This window comes from Cryptomeria japonica, chromosome 11, assembly GCF_030272615.1.
Source record: "Cryptomeria japonica chromosome 11, Sugi_1.0, whole genome shotgun sequence".
In the NCBI taxonomy this organism is placed as follows: Eukaryota; Viridiplantae; Streptophyta; class Pinopsida; order Cupressales; family Cupressaceae; genus Cryptomeria; species Cryptomeria japonica.
The window spans coordinates 606,100,754-606,127,941 of NC_081415.1; the positions used below are offsets into that span (position 1 = coordinate 606,100,754).

At 35.9% G+C, this 27,188-nt stretch overlaps 1 protein-coding gene across 1 annotated transcript; it reads right to left on the minus strand.

The window, feature by feature from the left end:
• Window positions 1–1,440: 1,440 nt before the first annotated feature.
• LOC131068842 (PHD finger protein ING1) lies at window positions 1,441–26,487 on the minus strand. The gene is made up of 7 exons (XM_058004112.2): window positions 26,288–26,487; window positions 17,075–17,146; window positions 14,801–14,985; window positions 4,107–4,170; window positions 3,804–3,903; window positions 1,958–2,081; window positions 1,441–1,829 (listed from the first exon to the last, which is right to left on the minus strand). Exons 1-7 carry the CDS (start codon window positions 26,313–26,315, stop codon window positions 1,719–1,721), a joined length of 684 nt encoding a protein of 227 aa, XP_057860095.1. The 5' UTR covers window positions 26,316–26,487; the 3' UTR covers window positions 1,441–1,718.
• Window positions 26,488–27,188: the final 701 nt, after the last annotated feature.

A 27,188-nucleotide genomic window follows, 5' to 3' on the forward strand; every position in this document is an offset into this window, starting at 1 on the left:
TACACATCAACCAGACAAGAATTCATTAAGGTCTAACATTCCTTTATTCAAATTCTCACAAATTCATAACTTTATCCATAATCCATTCTAATTCATATGAAATCTAAGATTATCACCATACAAATTGATCAGTTAAGACTTGATTAAGGTCTAATATGCATTTAACTAAAACACGCTCATAGCGTACTAGTCTCAAAAGTTCGCATCTTGCACCAAATAAATATTCTAAGGCCTCCAATTTAATCTGACCTCAGATTAAGGGGTGACAATGGCAGGTGGTTATAATTTCTCGCATGTGCTTATAACCCAAATTTCTCACTACCCCAGACCCCACTAAATTTGATGATGTGTACAGTCTATAAAAGGTGTAAATGTATACACCACATATCCAATAAATGGAAGAAATGAGAAAAAATAATACTTAATAACTTACCCATCATCAGACTAAAGCACAAAATATTCACCAAATTAGGGACTTCACTTAAAACCAATCGAAAATGTGCATTAATGCATAATTGAACGGCATACTAAAATATAATCTAGATAAATGTCGGTGTTGAAAATAATCGTAGTTAGCAGAGACCGGTATTGGTACTAATACGGGAGACCGGTACTGGTACGCTACCGCTATTTTTCAAAATAGGAGACGGGTACTTGGAGACACCCTTTTTTTTAATATAATTTAATAAATTCAGTCAACCTGTACTGGAAGAATTCTCATGCCTATAATAGGAGACTACGTGATGGCAAGGAAAATAAAATGCTCGAAAATAAAATGCTCAGGAAAAAAATACATGCATCCCTTGTCTATATAAAAATTGGTCTTTTTTGCATCAAAACAACAGCATTTGACCTTTACAGGGTTTTAAATGGCACATTTTAGCAAAAAAATTGTCTTTTCCCAGCAGGAGATGTCGGGATTCTTTTCGCCAAGTTTCCAACGCTTGGGTGCATCTCTGGAGACATGCTCCAATCCCCGATACGCGTCCCAGGGGATCGAAGATGCATCTCCTGGTAACTATGAAAATAATATTTAACAGGTTTAACACTATTTCAACATCACCATCCTAACTCGCTGGGATAAGCATTATTTATTGATGCCAGTTTGAGTATCGTATTAAAGTTTCTCTAAGCTTCATTGACCTTATTACATGAACTGCTTTTATAAAATAGATAATTTGAGAGAAGTGGAACTTGTGGTGGATTATATTATATTCTTGGCCATAGCAAGCCAAATAAAATATTCCACTGATCTTCCATGAAAATAAATAACACCTCTTATTTACAACAGACAAAAAATTACAAATTCATAGAGACTATACATGCTAATCCTGTCAAGGAGCAATCGAAGGAAGACAATTAGCGTACATAATATAATTATTTATCTTAGAGAAAATTTCTGTCATATGACTCTGCACCACAATGATAAACAAATTATAGTTTAGACAAATCCATGCAGGTGGCATTATTTATTAATAAATTTTACATAAACTGTAAAAGGCACAGAAACTCGAATAATACGACACTGGTAATATACAATCAACGTTTGTGTAAGAAAAGCACAATTGGTTGAATTTATGTTGTCCCTATTTACTTTATGAGCGTCAGTAATAATACATCAGTTTCTTCCATTACAGAAATATACAGACTCTTCAGTGAAAGCTTAGCCCCAGTTCATTATAAGAAAATACACAATTAGGAAAATGAATTGTAGTTTCCTACTTTCCCTTTCGGCGTCTGTCATTTCCAATGCAATTAGGGCAATACCAGTTCCCTTTGGGGCGTTCCTTGATCCCAACACAACCATAGTGGAACCACTCAATATTGCACTGCACAAGAAGTAACAATTAGAACATTGATTTTTCTCCAAACGTATCTTAAAGTTAATAATCCATCTTCAAGACTCTTTAGATCAAGACAAAAATTATAAGATGAATAAAACTATCAGTATACATACATCTGGACCATCACATGCAATCATCTCGCCATAGGATACTTGGTTACAGAAACAATACGTAGGTTCATTTGGATCAACTGGCAAATCCAGATCTATATTCAGTGGCTCTGACACTACTTGAGATCTGCAAAAGAAGAGGAAAATTTGGTAGTGTGTATCTAGTTTACAAAATATTCCATAACAGGATGTATAGAATTAATTCTGCTTCATCAGGTGTTCTGTTATTGCACAAGATTAAATGACAAAAGCGAAAATGGTATGATATGTAAATTGTTATGCCATCATGAGTATGAAAATCTTCCCAACAATTTTACTAAATAAACATGCACAACCAAACGCATGTTTATCAAGAAATGGAAATAAGAATTGTCAAATTGGCTGACAAATTAGTCAATGTCATGCCATCATGAGTATGAAAATCTTCCCAACAATTTTACTAAACATGCACAACCAAATGCATGTTTATCAAATAATGGAAATAAGAATTGTCAAATTGGCTGACAAATTAGTCAAAGAACCACATAATTCTGGTAAGGTTTCTCATTGAAATACGAAAAATAAAAAACCCTCATCTTAGTCAATATAACTCCTTCAATACCAATTTTAAAATGTTTCTTGGCCATTCAATCAGGCCATGGAGAACAGGAAAAGTCAGAAGATAAGATAAAAATAACTAACTAAACAGAAATGCTTTCACATTCAACCCCCAGAAAACAAGCAGAATCGAGACGCATAAGGCCTTCAACTTTCAAGACCTATTAGGCAGATCTTATAGCACATAGTAGAACACCATTTTGTGGTAATAAAACTCCTGAAAGATGTTTGGAAAAATAGAAATACGTACCAAATAGGTTCAGCCTTTATCCAGAGTTAGTACATATCATCTGATATTTTGGGAATATTACATCAAAAACAGAATTAATTCAGAGACCACAAAGAGACTCAACTCTGATTTTTGTCCTTGCAATACCCATTAAATGGTACTGTCAAATTGTTAATAATGTTCTCATTAAATTTTAACAAAATATTTAGATTCAACTCCAAGGGACTCTAAATTGTAGCCAGGACTCAAATCAAATACTAGGACTTGTAGTCTTGTAGCCTTCTGTTTTCTTCTGTACTTTTCTTTCATCTTCTCATTGTTGCTTGCAGTCCAAATATCAAACTCTGGAAACACTTTCTTTGATATATACAATATCCAAAACATTAACAAATCTGAAATTTGAAGCATACCGTGCAATCAAAGTTTGGGACTTCACAGCAGGTGCTTTATAAATATGCCCTATGTGTAAAACCATATATTTGAATCTATGTAAACTTTGTCGACGGTATATACGATATAATTCAAAATTGTTTAGAAAGAACAAATGGAAAAATATTATATCTTTTTACAAAAAGTTGACACATTTTATAGACCCTTTTGGCCCTATATATGTTGTAGTTGATGTAATTTTATTATTCTTTATTCTTAGCACAGTAGCTGCAATTTGTATATTTTTCTTAAATGTTTGTTGTTTAATATTCATTATTGAACAGTGAAGTACAAACATAAAATCAATTGGAACCATCTTGAATTTTCCTACAGTCCACTTCAACTTCTAAGGAGTTATTCAATTAAGGGCTACAAATGTTATAATACTGAAAAAACAGACTAACAGAAGAAATGAAATCATACTCTACCATCCAGAAGCAAATCAGGCAAAACCTTCTTCAAAATAATAACTTATTGATATATCAGAAATCTATCGCTGGTGCAAAATCATAGAGAGAATTGTAAGAAGAGGAATATTAACAAATGCTCTGAAGCTAATCTAATCAACAAAAAATAGTCTGAAAATGAGCTAACCTTTTGCGCCCAGGTTTGCTGCTCTCATTCCCTCTTCCTATTCTGCCACTGTTATCAGTATTTTGATCCATGGCTCCTAAAGCACCTGCAAGTTCCCTTTCTGCAGAGGAGTAGCATTAGCAAGTTTGGAAACGATGGAGAATTGCACATAAAATATTATTTAAAATGAAGCAAAAGCAATTGCTGCATGCAACCAAAATAAGATGATAACAAATGACAGAGAAAAATATATGCCCACATCCTTAATCTTAATTTTTAGTAAAATATGTAAACAAAACTAAAAGCAAGGAGTTAGGAAAGTACCACGTCGAAGCTCCTCATCAAATTTTTTCATATATTTATCCAGGCGCTGAATATGTCCATCTACCTACAAATCACCGCATTAGTAATTAGATTGAAATTTGGTCAGACTTTAACAAGAATAGAAAAGCCATTTTTTACATCACATAATAAACAATTTAGGACAACTTAATGAAAATTTATAGCTCTACGGTAATAATGTTGTCACAACCCTTATGTTTTACATTATTGCTTTATATGTTCCGTATTTAATAAATCAAAATATTATATTTCATTTCACAATGTAATTATTATCTTTTCAATTAATATATATAATGAATGCTTTCTTTTTTAATAAATGGATTTATATAAAATCAAAGTTTGAAGGTGGTTTTAAATTAGAAATAATAATAAATATATTTAAGATTCCGAATGAAACTACCATTCTCCTGGATAAAGGGCTGAGTTACATGAATGCAAGGCAGATTTATCTTACAATTCAGGAGCAATAAAAGAAATGGAACTTCACTCGTGAGGGGTCAACTATGAAAAGAGTTTTGATGCCACCCAAAGTGAGGCATAAATCTGTAGTTTTTGGACTCCAATGTGTTAACTTTAGTCTTTTAAATTAATTCAATACTCAGGAAATAGAAATTTAACTTAATTTCCAGATTAATATTAAATGCTGTTAGTACTTAGGAATTTCCAGAATTAAGTAAAAGTAAAGAAATGAACAAAATGAACACACAACACACAAGTACCCTGGGAAAACCTCCTAGGAGGAAAAACCCAGCAAGAAAGATCCTCAGATCTAATTATGCTTTAAACACAAGATTCTGATTACAACACTTATCTCTGATTGCTGTCCAAACAGCAAGTTGCCAAGGTGATGTAGAGTGATGCCCTAGTTGTAGATGATCAAGACATCCACCAGCAGAAGATAACTTTGACAGGCTGAAGCAGCATGTAGCTAAATGTTCTTGCAGTTCACCAAGGAGCAGATTCGCCAAGTGTAGGAGGGCAGATCACATTTAGGAGCAGAGCAGATCGCATTGTGTATGTGATGAAATTGCTTTACTTCATTTGATGAATCCATATATATATCTTCCTCTAGATATAAACCTCTAAAGTCGGCTTAGCATAAATAAACTTTATTTATTATTATTCCTTAGCATGTTTTATAAAGCCACATCAAGTGGCGTGAGGATAGGGTCTGCCCTATTTGAGGTTGGCGTGAGAGAGAGGGCCCAGCCCTAAGAGTGGCGTGTGGGAGGAGAAGGGCCCAGCCCTAAGAGTGGCGTGTGAAGGGAAAGAGGGCCCAGCCCTAAAGGGCGGATTCCAATGTTGCCTTAGGCAATTGGAATCCGCTCTTCACCCTAATTACAACTAACACAATGGACATGCAACGATGCACCATTAGGAAAAGGCGACACCCCTACAAAAAGTAGTGACAGTTTTTGAAATAAAAACACAGCTATGTATGGGAGATGAGACACAACAATTAGGATACTTTTTTTTGACAGACAGATTGGTAAATGCCAGAAGAAAGGAAAGAAGAGATCGAGTATGAGGGAATGGTATGTAATCGAGGTAGCTATAGAAAAAGAAAGGCCGACTCAAACACATCCAAGTGCCATCAGGAAAAGACATTGGTAAGAGTGAATGATTCTACATAGTACAATTGAACATTCAGGTAAGTTTCGAATGTCCCCCTATCGGATTCATGATCTTTCATTTCGGCAAGATGGAGATAATTTTTATTACCAGTCTTATTGATCTTTCAACACCACTTTCCCTTGAAAATGATAGTTGAAGTTTTTGGTAGATCTTCGTATTTCACAACCTTCTCTTTCCAGTTGTGGCCTATGCATTATCCTTATTCTCTAGGGATCCATGAATCATAGCATGCACTATTCAACTCAGCATTTTTCTTAATCCTACATTCCTATTGTTCTATTTTATGTTCATCTAAGAGTTTTTTTTTAATCCAAGTATCTTTAAATCAACACCATTCGTGATATCAACCAAAAGCTTTCCTTCATCTTCGAAGCATGCATGTAGCATAACGCACAGTAGTCATTTTCTATAATGGACTAAATTTGATATATTCATATGATCTGATGGATTATCATAGCCCTTCCAACACTTTCCATGATCTAAGAACCTCAACGTAGCTTGGGCTCTATAGATTCTCGATTTGAGACAAAGAATCAAACAAAAAAATTAGTTGCTCTGATAGCTCCCTCTGTTTGTTTAATCTTTCTTTTGAATTAAATGTTGACAAAGGAGCAATCAAAGAGGGCAAGGCGGTAATGTGTTATTTCTTTATGTTTATGAAATTTGGTATGTAAGCAAATCCCTTAATTTGTTTAGTTTTGAAGAGTAATAAAGATCTAAGCTTGAAACCCTCTAGACTTGTCACATATTGTGAAACTCTTTACTCCATCATTTTGCATATTATCTCTATTTGTGGCTAGCCTTATTGCTTCAATATAACCATTAGAATCCATGATATGGCACCTCTTAAAGACATTCTGTCAAATAGTGCATGAGCCTTGTCTATTTTTACATATTTTTGCATGCATGTCTACCAGAGCGAACTAACACACCCAATTAGCTCTTATCTTGTTTATGCCTTGATGGATATCCAATCTGGACTTGATCATAGAATTTAGATCTTCCATATTTTGAATGGAATGAAAGTTTTGAACTTGGTTAATTAATTATTTTGAGCATAGCCTGTAATCTTGTTGGGAAGCCATGGTTTTCAATTAAATTATTCATTCCAAGAGATCTTACTGTTGTGATTTGATCAATCGCCCCTGTCGTCACTTAGAACATGCAAGTATGATCATGAACTCAGTTATTTACATTTTTTTTATTTATTTATTTATTTATTATTTATTTTTATTTTTTTTACATCTAAAGTTTTGATCTGTTAATGGATCTGCATGTTGATTAGGAATCGTCATAGTCTTGTATCAACCACGTCCTTTATGCTTAATATCCGCTGCATTAGTAATTTGTTCTCTTGTTTCACCTCAAACCAATTTAGAATTTCATCCAGTTCATATTTAGTGCAGACCAAATGATTTCCCCATATCGCCAAACTGCATGCAGAGGCTTCGATAAGAAAATATATCTTGAGAGTCCTATCAATCATGCAACTAAGATATTATTTAGGCTATCAATCCATCAATGCCTATAAAAGTGTTGGAGCAGATATTCTTGTCTGTATGCTATTTAAATTATATGCATAAAGATTTGGAAGAAGACAATGACTATTAATCTCTGCTATTTGAACCTGAGTTAGTTTAGTTTGATCCAGGTGCATGCATAACAAGAATTGAATGAAATTATTATGTCTTAAGGGACATGAGTTCTGACCAGGAAACAAACCGTTTACTATGACTTTTCTTATACTATTCTTTCTTGGTCAAAAAATCAGTGCTTTTGTCATTTAAAACAAATTTTCATGTATTTCATTCTCTTATTCCATACAAGAGAAACTTTAGTAGTAATGCATATAGATTTTTCTAGTTACATTAGATCCATAGAAGGATCAAGTATTCTAAGGTTATGACTAAGCTATAGACTAGTGTTGGTGGCGGCATACTTTCTATATAGATGAAGTATCGTAATCTTGGGTGTGCAATGCCAATAATGCTTATATCATTCAAATCTCCATAAAACCATTATTTTAATGTTTTATGACAATCGTTGGTGTAAATCTTATGCAATTACGTTCACTAGTGAATCTAGTTTTTAGTTATAAATGACCTAATGCCTTGAACATTAAAATTGAGGTAATAGTTTATGGTATTATATTCACAAATAAGGGAAGTAGAGTGTGACCCATGTTTGAATCAAAGGTGTTGAATGAAATATTTTCTCTCAAATTTTTCCAATATTGAAGACGACATCTAAATATCTTATGTATTTCTTAAGTTAGAAGAGCTCAAATAGAGTATTAACATTGTCAATGTATAGAGAGTTTTAACCTAGTTAATATTGATCAAGCCACACATAGACTTGTAAGAGCAGAGATAATACGTCATTCTTACTATAAGTGATGTGATAATGTTCTATAGGGAATACTCTATATTTCCTCCTATATCGAATAACACAATAACCAACGCTTATAATGGAGTGTTTATAAATAGTTAGGAGCTCATTGAATTTGGAAAACTAATGTCTATATTGACTTTATTAATGTTGATCTCATTAAGATTATGTTGCGTTAGGAAATTGGTAAAATGAAGATGTTTTGGTGTAAATTCTTTTAGGCATTGATAAGATATTGGATTCCCTTTACCTTTTTTATGACATTTGACTAATGATTGTAGTCATGTTTATCTCTCAAAAGTTGAGTAAATTGAATTATAGTTATATTTTTTGATTATGGAGATCTAAATAATGATGTTCTTTGACCTTGACTTCAAGATTATATGCCTGATTGTAATTTAGTCATTATGTTTATCATTACTATGTGTTCCTAGTGATTGGGATGGAGCTGAGATCTCGAAACGATTTTAGATAGTTAAAAAATGATTGTTGCTTTTGTCTTCATATTTATGTTACATGCATCTTGTGTGCCCATGATATTGTTACATTATTGTTAAATTGTAGATGTATCATGCTGCACAAATTTCATTACTCCTGCCAGTATCGCATTGCTAATCTTCCTCGTGTTGGGTGGGGTATCTTTCGTGTCATGAAAGATTCCAGGAAAGAATAACTACTTTGTGGTAGGGTGGAAACGCGCTTCGACAATGTTCTCGCCCATGATGTGCTCAAGGAAGATAGATGTCGGGAGTTCCTGTCAGAAAGGTCTTCATGATTTGTTCCCTATGTTTTCATTGTATTCAACCATATGGTCTATTGTAAAGGCATATGTTTCCTTATGTCCTGTCTTGTTATCAGCTTATGTCAAAATGTAATTTCACATCCCTGATCTTGTATATTTAAACTCGTGGCATTAATTTATGCTTGACTATATGTATTTTGCGGTTCATGTTAATTTGATGTTATGGTGGTCCTTACAAATGTCCTATGAAATATAGATTATCAAAATTATTTGCACATTGACAGTTTTAGCATATGGATTTGTATTGAACTTTGCATCATAGATTTTTTCAAACTTGGTGAGTTCTTGCCTGACTAGCAATAAATTGCGAGTTTTTATGCCTGGTAAGTAACTCACAAGACACTTTTGCACCAATCCCTGCAGAACAGAAAGACTTGATTGAAACTCGTGAGTTCTCTCTGCAGCCTCAGCCACCAGAAAAAATTGTTAACCCTTGATTAAAAAAAAAATCATTACTTTTTGTGTTTCTTCATGTCATTTTTGGCTTCTGCAGTTAGGATATCAGCAGCAAGAATTCACTCTTGAGTGATTGAAAGGATTTATCGGTGGTTGGTTAGAACTTTAAAGTGATTAAATTATGAATTGCATGCCCCCATGAAGGTGCCTGTGACCTCAAAGGCTTGAATTGGGGCATGGTGCCAGGGTTCCACTCCTTGACACCTACCAACACAAACCCCATATTATAACAGACAACATGCCCAGGACACTGCCCCAGACCCTTTGCTCTGGTTTTAAGAAGTAAATTATATAAATTAAAATTGTTTTGAGCCATGCCAGAAGGAAAAGCAGAAATATTCCCTTTTTTGGATTGAAATGCCAAACCAAAAAAAGCATTTCTCCCCCAGTTTTAGCAGTTATTTTTCTCCCAATAAAATCTCAACGAATGAATTCCATTTATGGTTTGCTGAGTCAATCACAATTTGGAGTAATGCTACTACAATAAAATAGCCTTGTGTTATCTAAATTCATTTTTTGTGTGTCATGCATTATTTAAATTTATTTTATGTATTTATGTAATTCATTTGTTTGCTGAGACCTGAATCTAGGAAAAAATTTGGGCTGCTGAACTTTTGAATAATCTGGGTTTCCAAGCTATGCTTTGCATAATGAACAATTAAGACAAAAATAGGAGATTATTTATAGTGCCATACAAATATATCAAAGACAACAACACAGATTGCAAAATAATCTGTAAATTGCCAGTGCTGTCCAATGGATTTGAAACATACAACAATTATAATCGGCACTTAATGATAGACCATTTAGCAAATCTGCAACCATATGCTGGACGCATATTTTAGACAAGCAAAAGAACAATTTAAGTGAGTGCAAAATCTCAGATGTAGAGAAGCAAGAAAAATTTTAACAAAACACTGCTATAATGGGACAAGATAATTAGCCAAAGGATATAACAGCATGCATAGAAGTTTTTCATCAACCAATTTAACAATACAAATTTGGAATAAAATTTAAAATTTCATTCTATATTTACACAGAGAAACTAAATTTGGAAAATTAGTCAATTGGCTAAATTCATCTTCTCTTCATGTATGTCAAGATATGGATAATTCTATGAAGTAGGCAATCTAGATAATAGTCAATCTATGTTGGAGAAATGACAAAATGCATAAGCAACATCTGAGAAAGAGAAACAAGATTTTCTGACTAACATAAATTTTAACTTCATGATTATGGGTGACCTCCCAGGTAGTCCCAATGCTTCACCCCTATGAGCATCACCTAGATGCAATGAGAGTTAAGTGGACCATTCGTTCTCATGAGAAATGCATTCATGTAAACCACTACTCGTGAAATATGGGTCAATGAGTTTGACTAAAAAATTACACAGTTATATTGGATATAAATATCAGAATTAGACAAGCTGCGAAAAATACCTCTAGTTTTCTATGGACATTATTAATATTTAAAAATGAAGTCAAAAAGACAAACTAATTGCAAGCATCCAACATTTCTACAAATTTCAAGAACACGCAGGCATGAAAATGAGGGATGCATTTCAAGCTATGTTACAAGGGGGTGCATCCCCTTCCCCAAAACCCGGCATCCCCATCCCCTGCCGTTTCAGGGATGGAGGGACACCAAGGGAACATCCCCTTTCCGTCCCCACTAGACCAAAAATCCCAAGAAACGTCCCCAGCCATTTGGGGACATTTCGCTGTCCTCCGGACGGAAAGGGGACATCTACTGGCGTCCCCCCTATCCCCAAAATGGCTAGCCGTCCCCTACGGCTGGGAATGATTCCAAGCTTACAAAAACAAAACAAATAGATTTTTATTTTTTTTAATTTTCTTTACTTCTAATGGTCCATGTGGGGGCCACAGGGACTTCTAAACCACAAAGGAACCCCAAAATGACATAAAGAGTTGAAACCAAACATAACACTAACCCAACAACTAGGACTCGTTGGGCTACCATTGGATGATCCACTTCTACTGGAGGGTGATAGTGAACAAGATGGTTCTAAGTCTTTGCATATTGATAGCTTGAATAAGGCTTAGTTTCATAGACACTTGTATTTTGATGTTTGAGACTTCTAGATACATGTTTGAGACTTTTGGATATTGATAGACCATGGTTTTTTGATGTTTGAGACTGCTGTCATAATGCTTTATTGAAATTTATTATGCTGTTATACTACTACTCTCAAATATATATATATATATAATTTGTCTATCACCGTCCCTTGCCATCCCCTAAAAATGGCCCACTAGGGGATGTCCTGGAATTGCATCCCCAAACCGCCATGGAACATAGATTTCAAGAACATCTGCAGTGACCCCATCAAATTTCAGTGTAAAATGCAGGGAACCAAGGTATGGCAATACATAAAAAATAATAAATTTATTACAGAAAGAGAATAGGTCTTCAGATTCATGATGAATCATTGCTTCGTAATGTAAATTTCACAATCACAAAGCAACATATAATTCAAATAGAAAATTACCAATAACACAAGTGAAATGTCAGTTCCAGTCATATGACACACATGTGGTTAGTGAATATGGTTGTAGCATCAATAGTTGAAAAACAAATATGCCACATGGAAGATGATTTTTTGATAAAAGACATAGCACAGGCATCTTGTTTACTTGACAAATATGCTAGCTATATAAGGATTGCCAAAGTCTAGTGTCAGGTTCCATTGAATGTAAGCAAAGGAGCGCAGCATTCTTCAAAATAAATACTTTGCATTAGTCATGTGCACATCTAAGTCCATCTATTGAAATTCACTGGTTTTAGGCATCAAAATTAAAAAATTTACACGTGCATCTCTGTTTCCTTTTGTCTTTAGTCATAATGCCATATAAAACAAAACAAAAATTTCTTTATTGTTCTCCCTAGACAATTTATCACTAGTACAGACATGTATCACCAATTGTATACTGATATCTAGCTCAACTAAATTTGTTAATGCTAAGAAGGATTTATCTAAAAAAAGCTTTTGAAATCTCTGTTATGAAAACCTCCGCATATTGTTGTTTATATCTTTAAAGAGAGATGCTAATGTATTCATGCTTAAGCTAATAATATCTCATTACGCTGCAGTTTTTTAATAGCATGTATCCTGCAATTTTAGGGCATAGGAGATAAATGTTGGGCGATTGGGATATGATCATTTTATAAAATGTAATTTGTAACATATTAGAAAGCATATTTGCCATGTAGAAATGGGGGAAACTGTGAATATCCCCAATGGTTCATCGAACATCTGGTCATACTGGTACCAGAAATGCTAGGGAAATGTTCCAAAGACTTCCTCCATATCCCCACTCTGAGATCCAAATATGTGAAAGTTGCCTATAAGCATGCAGGCATGGCCATGCACTTATGTCATTTCAGCCATCAGCATGCTCAAGTCTAAAGTTCTATCTTGTAAGGCAGTTTCATGTACTGTTTGACAGATCAAAAAGCTTATTTAGGCAAAAAAACTCCAGCCATTTACAATTCTTGAGAATCTATTAGGGCCCGATTAAGACATCTTTGTTAATATATTTTGTCAAATGATTGGACTATTGTTTCAATACCCAGTTTTATGGGTTGACTGGGACTGATTTTTTGTATCAATTGATCACCTATTTCATCACTTATGTCCTTGGTACAATACAAATTTACAATCCTACACTACGTTAAAAAAAAGCATTATAACACCTATATCGTGTATAAGAGGTTTAAAAAAATTCAAAACTTGAAAAAAATACAAGATTCACTCACATTTAATAGATAAATCTTCTCTATGCAACCCTTTCTCTCATGTAGGTTTAGGTCTTTCTCCATATTCACTAAAAAATGCAACAAACTTCGAGAATCAAAAATAACAACTTGAAGAGAAAAATTTTGGTTTACTCACTTTCTTTGTGAAACGAGACAAAAGAAGCAAACATCTCTCACTTTAGGGCGAAATTAGGTTACACAGGCATTTTTTGTTTAAAAAAAATGGTTTTTGGGTGGCCCATGGACCGTGCCCAGGTCCACCCTGGGTTTGGCCACATTCTGCCCTGAGCACCCTATTAGTCCTTCTACAGGACTTACAAGGTGCCCAAGGCAGATCCTAAGTGATCCCCAAGCTGTCCCAACCATGGACCGACATCAAGTGGGTACACAAGGGATTCTAAAGAACCCAGTAACCTAGCCAAAATCTATATAATTACACTTAATGTTCACAATAATAGGCATAAGAATGAACCAATCAGCAATGCACAGTTAGAAGAATAAATGAAGGCTGTGACTGTTTTATTCTTCACCCACAAGTTCACAATCTATGCGCTTGGATTCCAAACAAAAAATGTAAAAGAAAATAAAGTAAGAGATTGCATGCAATATTATAGAACTCAAATACAATTACCATCTTTATGTGTGGATAGGCTACTTATAAATTATAATACAAAGAATTCCATAGTGCGAAAAAAAAAGCTTAATAAACAAATCATGCAGGCTCTTATTACAGGTAATCTTGATTGGCATACATACATTACAAAATATCTAATGGTGTGAAAGTAAGCCCACCAAACTAACCACGCTGATGGCCATTAAAAGTTCTCTAAGGACCAATCACACACTTTGCAACTAATTGGCAGGGGTAAACTTAGCGACTATTTTTGCAGCTGTGCACTCATTCTTATCTCACACAATCTAGTACATTTGTACATTAAAGACAAATATCTATAGCATTTGTGTCATGATATGTAGAAAACAGCCCTGACATTACCACAAACAAAAACTGAAACATTCAAGTAAGAGAATCATGGAAGACAAATTGAAAAGTGAACATCTGCAAGAAGGGAAAACAAAGAGATGTGAAAGAAAAACACAAATTGAAATAAGGGAGACAAAATCAAAGTAGAACAAACAATGTTGATCAAGAAAAATAAATAGGATGGAAGTTGCCAGAAAAAAAAAGAGGAAGCAGCATAGATAAAGGCAAAGATGTGGCAACGGAATGGAATGGTATAGACCTCAATAGATAGACACAAAATGCAACATAGACGATATCTGTTTGGAGGTAGATTTATGAATAGATTCCACAATGACAGATGTTGTACAATGTAGAGGTAAATTTTAATATAGAAATTATCAATGATGATTCGCATCCTTTCAGATGACAGTTTCAAAATTATCGTTATCCTTCTACGTATAAACTACTAAAGGTCTATTGTACAATACATACAAGTCTTTGCGACATTTAATTACTATCTTACCAGTCTCAGCACAATAAACTGAGCTCTTTTTCCTTCTTTTTTTAATATCTTATCATTTACAGGTTTAATATCAGTAGAATAGCGTCATCTTGCAAACATAATGTGCAACAAAGAAAAAGAAATATGAGATATACCAGATCATAGGCCTGAACTGCCAAAGCAACTTTTTCATCAGCCATATTACAGCACTCCTTCTGTTCAGCAAGTGCATCATCGGAAAATCTAAAAACTGAAGCATCAGTTATGTTGCCAGATTCCGCCCCTTTTCTTATAAGCTCTAGCTCACGATTACATCGTCCTTCATTTTTCTTTTGTAGCACTGTTTCCATTCTCAGAAGAAAGATTAAACAGCATGAAATTCGGGTTATCTTTCAAAAAGCTTCACAAAAACAAATCTGCAATGAAGATTATTACATGGAAGGAGAGGTGGGAAGAAACAACAGGAAAGGACTACAAATTTAAAAAGAAAAAGATGATTAATTTAGTAAATCATAGGTTACAACAATGTCAGCATAAGAATGAGATGGATGTGCTATAATTATTGTTTATTGCTATTGTATCATTCCTAAACTTTGCAAGTTACAGACTCGGGAGTGCTCTTGGCAGGGTCAGCAAGTTACTTGCCCAAAAAATCACCAGTGAATTTTGAACAGGAACCCACTGGGTAACTCACAAGTTAAATTGCGGCTAGTCATGAGTCCCATAAGAAAACTCACCTAGTGGTGGAAAAAAACAGGTTGTGACCTTAAACAACAAGACCCTAATTTCTTTCATGTTTATGAGATTCATTCTTGTGCTTTTGACTCATCGATTTTCAGTTTTGGGACTCGTTTTGAGTGATCCCCAACCAATTTGATAAATTTATCCATCACATTTGTAAGGTACATAACTCTTTTTTATTTTTTATTCAGAATTTTTTGCTTCTTTCATTTTTGTTGTGTTCTAACACTTCTAAGGTTTTAATCTTTCATGTTTTGTTTCTTTTTTTCCTTTCTTTCTTCTTTCAAAGCTAGGGTTTTAAAAAAAAAGCTTTTGCACTAAGGTTTGCAACTTTGCAAATAGAGATAACATCCACATGTAATTGTAGTGGTGCCAAGACCAAGGATCTGGAGGCATGGCACACTGAATACAAACACAAAAATGGTGGTGTGCAATTATTGTGGCTTGAGGATTAAGGAAACATCATTCACCTCAAATATCACCTTATACGAATTCTTGGCTGTGATGTCCAAAGGTGCAATTCACTGGAAACTCGTCCTTGATTTATATGAGAAGAAATTTAAAAAGACAAGGACAGTTGAGACAAGTGCACTTGTCATGAATTCTCCTCCTAACTTGGAGACTGATGTGGTAACCTCTTGTTGTGCCCCACAAATACCAAGCTCATCCATTGAAGATTTGGTTGAACACAATCTCCAGGATTCTGTATTCCTTGCAATATTCTTGGTGTTCAATCTTCACTCAGGAGTACCATGTAGAACCAAGAGAAACATCATGAGACAAAGATACATGTGCTAATTTTTGGTATTATAATAGCATACCATTTTGTTGCAAGTAGCCCATACTGGGACTTATTGATCTAAGCATATTGCATTCTCTATTGTCAGAAAAGTGTTTGTGGTAGCTAGACCATATAATTTGAGTAGGCCCTTGTTGACGAAGTTGTGAAAATCATTGAGGTCGTAGTAAAGGATCAAGGAAGAAATTGGCACAAGAAGTGCCACACTATTTTCTCTAATGGGTGTTAAATCTAAATCTCCTAAAGAAGTGCAATATAAGTTTACTTACAAGGTCATAAATGTTGCCCTTGAAGATTTGAGGTGGGAAGATTAGTGTAAAAACATCAAGTTTTCAATGCCTTGCCATCCACATTTTGTACCAACTCTATAGTGCTTTTAGGTGAAAGCACAATTGGAGCAAATTTGAGGATTTTCACACAAAGAAATGCAACAGGTTGACCCAAAAGTGCCTCAATGACCTCATTTTGTGCAGTGCAACATTAATCTTTGCATCAAAAAAGTGGAGGGGAAGGAGATTCATTATACAATCAACTTGGATGACACCTATCCATATTGAATTGGACCTCCAAGGACATGGAGCCAATGTTTTCTGCAAGCAGGATCGTTGATTATACATAGCCTGTGTAATCAATAAAACTAGGACCCTTCTGAATTATGATCAAGATGCAATTCCTAGGACAGAACGCACCCAGCTGTAAGATTTTCAAACCCTATCAAATAGATGGTTAATACAAGACTGATGACACAACTGAAAGACGCACAAAAAAAGCATAACCAAGTCAATCTCATCATCACACATTCTTGAGTACCCACATAGATCTAGTTATTACACTTTCCATTTCTTAATATATTGAAAAGCTTAGTAAATGAATAATATTTGCTACTTACATTGCAATTGTTGGTCTAGTTCACGCATAAGTGCATAATTTCGATGTAGGTCTGAAGGCAATGATGCTATATCTGAGAACATCAGGAAAGCATGGATATAAAGTTAGTCAGTACATGGTGTAGAAAACTCCTTTTAAAATTAAACACACTGAGACATGCTGCTAAGCTTCAATCCAAGTAAATATTAACATTTTTTTATTTCCCAATAACTACAAAAGAATTGTTAATGTTTATAACTACTATCATATAAGAAAATATCTATCGTGAAGATATATCATACTCAGATTCATTGCTAAGAGTTAATAGATAACAAACATCTGGAAAACTAATCTCACAAATGAAATGCAATACAATATGCTGCTAAGCTACAACCCAGGTAGACGCTAACATAAATTATTTTTTTAATACATATTACATATGCAAGAATCATTATGTTTTTTCTATTATTCAAAAAATATCTACCATAAAAATATATCATACTTGGATTTATTGTTATAAGTTAATAGACAGCAAACAATGTTCATGTTTAAAAAATATCTACCATAAAAATGTTTCATACTTGGATTCATTGTTAAGAGTCATTAGACAACAAACAATGTTCACGAAGGACAAACAATCTCTAGCACTACATGTTTCAGTTTCAACAGCTAAATTTTGTCAGTTGAAACCTAAAAGATAACATGTACACCAAAAAATCTGTGAGGCATCGAAAAAAAGATCGAATGAAAAGAACTCCATCTAAATAGAGAGCTCAACAAGACAGACCAAAAGATAAAATTATTATAGATAGATGTTCAGATTGCTAATTAATAATGGAGAGAACAAGTTATTAGTTTCATTTTAATCTTTTTGTTGAGTTGGTAAGTCGTATATCACAGGCTAGAAACACCAGTTTCCAAAGAAAGAGGCTTCAAAATATGACAAATCAAGGCAATTATATTTCTCACAGCATAGCTCTGCAATATTTACCATAGCAGGCTCAGACCGAATCTGTAGTGATAAGATACTCATTTCAATTCAAATTCAATGTAAGCTATATTAAAGCACTTGCATACTATAGATGTAATTGGAAATATATTACTCAATCAATGGACATATCAACAACCACTCAGATGGAAACAACAAGCTGCTGAAATAAATAAATCATTCTAGACCAAGGGTCCAATGGAACTACAACTCCTATTTTCAATGAGCACTTCACCCCATGAAGAATATAAATAAAGGAAATGGGTAATGTTGATGTGTTTTTTATGACCGCATCTAACACAGAATAAAGTCACCAACGGTCACCTTATCCTCTCTTGATCAAGATATGACAAATCAAGGCAATTATATTTCTCACAGCATAGCTCTGCAATATTTACCATAGCAGGCTCAGACCGAATCTGTAGTGATAAGATATTCATTTCAATTCAAATTCAATGTAAGCTATATTAAAGCACTTGCATACTATAGATGTAATTGGAAATATATTACTCAATCAATGGACATATCAACAACCACTCAGATGGAAACAACAAGCTGCTGAAATAAATAAATCATTCTAGACCAAGGGTCCAATGGAACTACAGCTCCTATTTTCAATGAGCACTTCACCCCATGAAGAATATAAATAAAGGAAATGGGTAATGTTGATGTGTTTTTTATGACCGCATCTAACACAGAATAAAGTCACCAACGGTCACCTTATCCTCTCTTGATCAAGATTAGTCCATATGCTAGGATTACTTAAAGTTCAAACGGCTAATTCCCAAGGTTCCTTCAGTGCATGGATGTGACTCAGTTGTTTGATGGGTTTGCTAATAACCCAAGAGGCCTTACGTATGTTGAAGAAACTTATGCAAGCTCAAGGATTTTTTTATACAGATGATCTGCAATAAAAGCTCTAGTTTTGGATCTTTTGGATTTTGAATTATGCGGAAAGTAAATAGGAATAGGGTAGAGAAAAACTAGACTAAAAGTAATCTAACCCTATGAACAAGGAGACGGGATATCTTGCGCAAAATCCAACCACGCTTCGCTTTGCCAGCAACGCACAACTTATACGAAGGCAGTGCAATCTTCAGAGGGTGTGTTAAAGATTTTCAAATCATCAAGAGAAACCATCAAGTCGAACAATCTCTCCTGATAATCGAAGTTAAACATACACATATAACGGAGGCTCAGGCTAACTTTGCACGGTATGCAACAATCAGCTGCACACCAAAAGTATGAGCACGAATTTTGCAACAAGCGATCCTATCAGATCCAGTTCATCTAACAGAATGAAAGCAAATCTAATCTATGAAGAGAATGAGACCATGCGATCTCCAAAACAACACAAGAACACACCAACAATTGAACAATGTATTAAGTGTTTGCTTCAAAAACTCTTAGCAACAATCTCTGACGATAGTCTCTCCTGATTACAAATGAGGGGGTCACCCCCTTATATAGGCCTCAAGCCAAGATTACATGCAAAAACCCTAATTAGGGTTTGCCCTAAAGATTCCCCACTCAAGGTGCAAGAAAGTGGGAATCTGCAATTAATAACCCATTATGCCCATGCACAATTAATTAAAAGAGCCTAAAATAGCGACCACTCAGCACATTAAATGCCTCATGATGTTGACCATGCCCAGAATATAACCGACACCATCATAAATACCCATCATTCTCCAAGTGACGACGGCATGCACGAAGAATCTGTTATAAAACCATAATGAGAAGGCGACATGCAAGAAGATTCCTTATCCGGTGGTGGCATGCGTTGACTGGTCCACGCCTAGTCAATATTCCTTCAGCAATAAATACGCCATCACTATTCAGTCAAAAGACTTTCATCCAAAAATGGACGACCATTATCTCGTTCATTAATGGCGTATGCATTGAATCTACCGACGACGGCTTCTAGTTCTCCGATGGAGACACTTGGCACATTCTCAATGTTGAATTCCATCAAGGCAATTTCTTCTTCGCTTCTAGAAAAGAAGCTCTCCCACTCTGCCATGACTTCCTGCGTTTTCTTCATCATACTGGAAAATGAAGAAACATTTGCAAAATGTTCCTTAGGGAACGAACCGACGAAGAAGAAATCGTGCAACTGGGATTTCAAGGAGTTCACCGTTATTCCTCCGTCATTGAGTTTCCTTGAAAATAAAGCTTCCATGGCACTAAGGATTTCTTCCTGTATCCCTCTGATAGACTCTTTCAAGGTGACAGAATCAATGCTGAATTTGTCAAGGGTGTTCTTTCCTTAACAGATGGCGTAGAACCATCGAGGAAAGTCGTAGGCTTCATTCTCTTGGATCACTTTCCCGTCCACCAGGGTTTGCCTTGGAGTCTTCGTTAGAGCCCTGAGCCAGGAAATGGTTAAGTCTTGGTAAACATCTACATCCTCCCATAGTTCTTCTGTTGTCTCTAATCTGCTTAGGAGGGCCACGAACTTTGAATGAAGCTGAGCTAGATCCTCAATGAATTTTCCTGCCTCGGCGTAGACATCCTCTACCCATTCCCGGGAATTTTGTGCCATTGCTCTAATAAGTTCTGCATCATCAACTACTTCCTTGGGAAGGAAGGGAGGAGGAGTAGATGAAGAACCTGCTTCCCTGAGGGCTCTTTTGAAACTCCTGACGTATTCGCATAGAAATTTATTTTCCTCCCTCAGCCACTTACATTTTACCTTTGATTTCAGCAACTTCTCCTTCATGGCTAAGGAGGAATCTTCAAAATCCCCCACAACTTGACCGGTGGAAGCATGGCCAAGATCAACCTGTCTGATGACGTAATCCTCCTGCCTAATCTCACTCCTATCTTTATCCACCGCAGGTTCAGCGATGTGCAAAGTCCGGGATCCGGATTCTTCCCTAACTACCTTGGAAAACTTTCAGGGAGCCTTCCTTTCCGATGGTTGATCCATCCTCTTCAATAATTCTTCTAACTCTTGAGCAGGATTGATTCCTCCTTCTGCTTCATTCCCCAATCTGCCTACCAACCAATCTGGCGCGGAGATGGAATGGCTATGATCGTCTGCATGCTCCTATTCCTGAGATTCCTCTTCCATTTCACCAAGGATAGTCTCTGCGAAGCTATCCTGGTGAACTTCTTCCTAGTGCGGGGAACTTTCTTGCCTCTGACTTCTTGGCTAGTGACGGCCCTGTGAAGCATTGGTGCTGAGTATATCAGGCACTGGAACGTTCCCTGGAAGTGGGCTTGCGGGATGTGGGAACATCTCCACTTCTCGTATGTTTGAAGAGCTAACTAGTGAATGCTCCCTTCCTGTCCTTGTTCTCTTTTGTGGAGGTTCCTCTTGCTGGGTGTCCTGTTGAACCTCATGCGGGATTTCCTGCTGGATATCCTTCATCTTTGCTGCCCTTGGCCTCTTTAGGGCATTTTTTCCTTTGTCCCTCCGGGATTCTCTTCTTGCCTGACCCTGTGAAGAGCCTTCAGTTGCCTCACTGTGGGAATCCAGATTTCCCATCAACTGGTATGTCAAATGGACATTGTCTTCTACCAGCTTTCTTATATGCCTGTCAATCCAGTGCTTGGTGGATTTTAGCACTGGTCTAGCCAAGATGTTCAAATCATCTACCTCAGGCTCTAACCAATCTGGCAATTGGATAGGTTGATCTTTTACTTTCTCGAATTCGGGTTGCATCAAATCTGAATCTTCCTTTACCTGATCCGGTACCTGATGAATCTCACTTATTCTGATGGTGTCGAGGGGCAGTCTGGAGTGCATTCTTCTCCGAACCTCAAGGTCATCCTCGACACTTTCCCAATAATCCTCCAAGTGAAATCTGTGTATGAATTTGACACCGACAACCTTCCTAATATGGCTGTAAGGATCATATTGGGCCCTGGATGTGTAAAATGGTAGGCGATAGAATGCCAATTCCCCTGCTGCACTTTCAGCGGCCTCCAAACCTGGGCATATCTCCATGAAATCCCCCAAGACAATTGGAAATTCAATAGATTGCTTCTTCTTCTTCTTCTTCTGTAGCTGATCATAGGCAGTCAACTGCCTCATGAGCTCGAGCAATATAAGCTTATCTGACGGATATCTGGGCAATTTGTAAGACTGGAAGGAGAACCCTTGCGTCCTGATGTAGGTGAATTTGGGGAATTGCAGGAACGCAGCGCCATACCTCTAGACCAAGGCACTTGCTTGTGGAGACAACCTCATGTGTAACTTATTTTGCATAAGTCGTGTCAAGTACATGGTGAAGGTGTCATTCGCCAACCTGTAAGAGCTAACATTGGAGAGATGTAGCTGAGGATAACACTCATGCACTTTTAACTGAGCTAGTCCGCAGCCCATGATTCCTCTTGCTGGCAGCCCATCGAATCCTCCCCTTCGTGCAAGCATATAGAATAGGTAGGAGCTCATAAAAAAGTACTGAGACCTTTTCTCTTTCAGGTTCTTCAATTGTTCATGCAAGTAGTGACTGATCAATCTAGCCCAGTCGATCAGTGTATTTGAATTCATAATCTCGCCTATGTAGAAGAACATCCAAGGCTCGAAGTTCACCGAGTGTGGGCATCCCATTACTCTGCTCAGCATCTTTATCATGTCCACATATTCCTGCTTGAACTCGAAGATTGTGAGAGTTTTGGGCATCTTGGAAGCGTGCACTCTAGGCTTCAGCAACCACTACTTGTTGATCAAATCAGCGCACCTGGCGGGGCTTGCTTCATATACTGCTTGAGCTCCGCTACTGGTCCTGTACGTCATGGAATAATGTGAAGGGATTCTGAAGGCTTCACCAATTGACTCTGGAATCAATGTTGCCAGTAACTTGCCATCTGGTGTTGAGATTGTTTTCCGCTCTAGATTGTAATGTGCTGCACATTCCAAGACCAGATTTGGGCATTGAATAGCGGGAGGAAAGCCAGCTGCTGCAACTATTCCACTTCTCACAATTTTGATAGCTGTCGGGGATGGATTGTGTCCTGTTGTTCCGAACATTCGTATCTTGAATGCAGCCCAGTTGAATGTGCCAAGGTTAGTATCGCTGATTTCTTCCCATCTTGAATTCAACCGAGAATGAGGAAGAAAACCCTTCATCTCCGCTTTGATCAACGCCTACCTGGAGATAGTAGCTGCCTTGCTAGGTTCTGCCATCTTGGGAGTACTTCGAAATGATGAAAATAGAGACTATGTATGAATATTCTTCACTTCTTCACTCCTTTCCTGAATCTTGCACGTGAAAAATGAAATGCCATTCCCAACTTATATAGAATTCTCAAGAGGCATCAAATTAGTAATTGCATTTATGGCACGTCATACTTTCCTCAATCACTATGCCATGCAAAGGCAACTTCCCATGCGAACAAGTTCAAATTTAGGACTTTCCTTAAATGCTCCTAGTCATGCATCATACTTGGAAGATTCCTCCTGCCAACTTGTTGATTTTATTCTTTCCAATTCTGAAGGATCTTTCTCAGGATTTGCTCGATTCTACTCCAACTTGTCATCTCTCACTGTCGAAGGAACTTTCATGGCTTTTCTCCACATCCCTATTTTTTAGGGATCTTCCTAAAATTTAGGAGTCAGGTTCATTGGATGGGGAATTTCATCCCGATTCCGAATCTATAAAAATTTCCACATTTGGTCGGGGTTTGGTGTCTAAAAATAGCATATTCGAAAATTCACCCGAGGCGAATTCTACTTTTTATTCCTCCTTGACTCCTTGGATTCCGTGCCTTAGGCAAAATTTCAATTTTTTAGCTTGGGTGAAATTTTCACCACGCCAAGGATTCATGGATTTTCCTCCTGTGAATGCCTTCTTGAATTCAGCGCCCCAGCCCAGCCTTGGGCGCATTTTAGCCTTGTCCATGGCCTGGTGGAATTTTCCACTTGTGAATGCATTTTTTGGTTTTGGCGCCCCAACCCAACCTTGGGCACATTTTCAACATATCCATGGACACATAGATTTTTCCACTTGTGAATGGCTTCCTCAATTTAGCACCCCAACCTAGCTTTGGGCGCATTTTCAACATATCCATGGACACATGGATTTTTCCACTTGTGAATGGCTTCCTCAATTCAGCGCCCCAACCCAGCTTTGGGCGCATTTTCAACATATCCATGGACACATGGATTTTCCCACCTGTGAATGGCTTCCTCAATTCAGCGCCCCAGCCCAGCCTTGGGCACATTTTCAACATATCCATGGACACATGGATTTTTCCACTTGTGAATGGCTTCCTCAATTCAGTGCTTAGAATATTTAGAACTCCTGTGCTTTTGAAGTGTTTTCCTGAGCTTTCCATTTTAGGCATGGATTTCTAGCACTTGACCCTATTTCTGGCTATCTTTGTCTGTTGTCTGACTTTTCGGAATTAGAAATGTCTACGAACGCCTGTTCCTTGTTGCCTCGTCTGACTGACCTTGCCAGTACTGACTTTCCAAAAATAGAAACTTTCCAGGTGTCAACATTAGATCCCCGAACAGGGTGCAATATTGACTTACTATAAATAGAAACTTACAAAAAATAGTAAGTTTGATTTTTGGCAAAATGGCGACATTCCGGGACTCGGAAAAATCCCTAAAAAATAGGAACTTTCTAAAAATATAAAGTTGCTCCGTTTGGGCTCTAATTTCACTGGGAAGTCCCTCGAAGGGTCCTGATTCCATTCGTAGACTTAGTTTTCCCGGAACCCTAACAGGAACCCCTAAAATGTAGGACAAAAGGCAAAACCCTAGAAAAAGGACAAAACAGGCCCTAGACTTCATAGAATTTGCTCGACAGAGGAGTAGACTAACTCTAACTGACCTCCGAACATCCGCAAAGCAGAGAGATTGAAGAGATTGCTACCAACACACACAAAAACCAAGGCCAAACGACCAAAAGGGCCTAAAAGCTAGGGGGTCCCTAGCTGGGATGGGGTGATGTGTGATTAGGTCACAACAGGTAACTTTAAAATATTCTAGTGAAAATTTAAGCAGGAAAATTTTTTGTAGAAACTTTATGCGTGCAGTCACATGTAGGGGTATGAAACTCCTACTTGCACTTTGAAGTCTCATTGAAGATAGAAGCTCCAAGATACAAGAAATTTTAAAACTTATGCCAAAATTTTGAGAGCGCTGATTTCTGTGGAGAAAGATTTGTGCTGATGTGGAAAAATGGGGCACTGAGAGTTTATAGTGCATACGTGAAAATTTTACAGAGATATCCCATGTTTGTTCTTGTTTTCTAGAAAAATAAGAATGATGCATTTTTTTTTAGATATTTCTGGAAATGAAAAATGGCAGTTTAAATATTATCTTCTGAAAATTGAAATGAAGCTTGAAGTTTTGTGTACCATGGGACAACTTTGACTGTAAATTACCACTTCAATTATTCTTCAGCACCTTCCAAGAAAATTTACGACCCAACCACCCATGGGACTACTGCCCATCACTCCCAAAATATTCTAGGAATTTCATCAATAACCAAAGGTAGAGACAGATTTTCCTCTAGTTGTAGCTAGCATGTACAGAGGACCGAAGGTTTAGAGTTTAGATGAACACTCCAAAAATATGATAGAAACCAAACCTCCAAAAAAAAAAAAAAATTATTATGAAACAGATATGTGCCTACTCAATCTCCAATCTTCTTTATTTTAATAGCTAAAATAAAGGAGATTAAATAGAAGTCCAGACATATGTCAAAAATGGAAAACGGTAGAAATAATCTCAGAAATTTGGTTAAATCAAAATATTCAATTAGAGCATCAAGATGAATGCGGCTTAGACTAAAGCTTTGGCAGAATGCAGTTTGCTTTTGTTATTTAAAAAAATGAGCACAAACAAAGAGATATCCGGATCTATATTTCAAAATCAAAACCTATAGAAATAATATCAGAATTTCAATTACTTCAATTCTTCAGTTAGGGTTTCAACATACATTTGGCTTATGTCTAAAGCATTGGCAGATTATAGTTGGCTTCTGATATCTCTTTCTCTACTGGCGCTGAGTTCATTTCACCGTTGCAAACCCTAGTAATAAAACAATTGCCTCCAAAAGAAAAAACTTGTACCTACTTACTACATGAATTGTGTCAATAGTAATCCACGCTATAGTATTTAGCCAAAATAGCTGTTATACTTCCATTACCAACTGGACAAATGCTTTTCTATTTTTATGCCCAAACATTGCAACCTTTGACGAAATATTTCACCTAAATTTTTGGCGCTTGGGAAAAATAAACAGCGTTTCAAAGAATTGGCACAGAGAATCAAAAACTTACTGTTAATGAAATCATCTAAGAACGCCATAATTGATAATCGATGCTCAAACTTCAGCAAATTTGTCCGAAAACGATAAAGATTTGTTTCACAGAACAAAAAGTAAATGAATGTTAGTTTAAATTATGCAAATATTTAGGTGAAGGTATATACAGAGATAATGCTTTTTAACTTTTAGAACTTTGCAAAGTTCGACCGAGGGATATAAAAATTGAATAATAATAATGGTAAAAAGTTATAACAAAACTTCCGCCTGTAGAAAAGTTTTGTTGGATAAAATACTCTTTTTAACTTTTCTTTTTGGCCTTTTTGAATTCGTTTGGCTTGGAGATTGCGAATTTGAGATTTCGTCTTAATAACTCGGAATTAAATTTGATTCTATTTTTCATAATTCCTATTTTAGGAATATTTTATAGAAAATGATAAAATTTATATTAAATTACTTTTATTTATATTCAGTTTGTATATAATTTTTAAAATAAGATCATTTTTAATGTCTGAAAAGTATTTTTGATTGAATAGTCATTGAAAAAAAATATTACATATGTAAATCAATTGTCAATTTTAGTCTAAATATGATGGTTGTATAGTCAAATTTAGACATTTTTGTCGTAAAATATAATAAAATTTTAAGAAAATTGTATTACATGAAAGGAGAGATTTTAACAAAGCATCAAAATCTATATAAATTTATTATAATATATATTATTAGTTTGTATGTAATATTTTTTAAATAAGTTATTTATTTATATTTGAAGGGTATTTTTTATTGAAAAATAATTAAAAAAATAATACTTGACAAATAATGTCAACCATCAAATTTAGACTCAAATTCTAATTATGTTCGACAAGAATTAAATTTTCATGCTTTTAAATTTCAAACTTATTTTATTAGCAATTTAA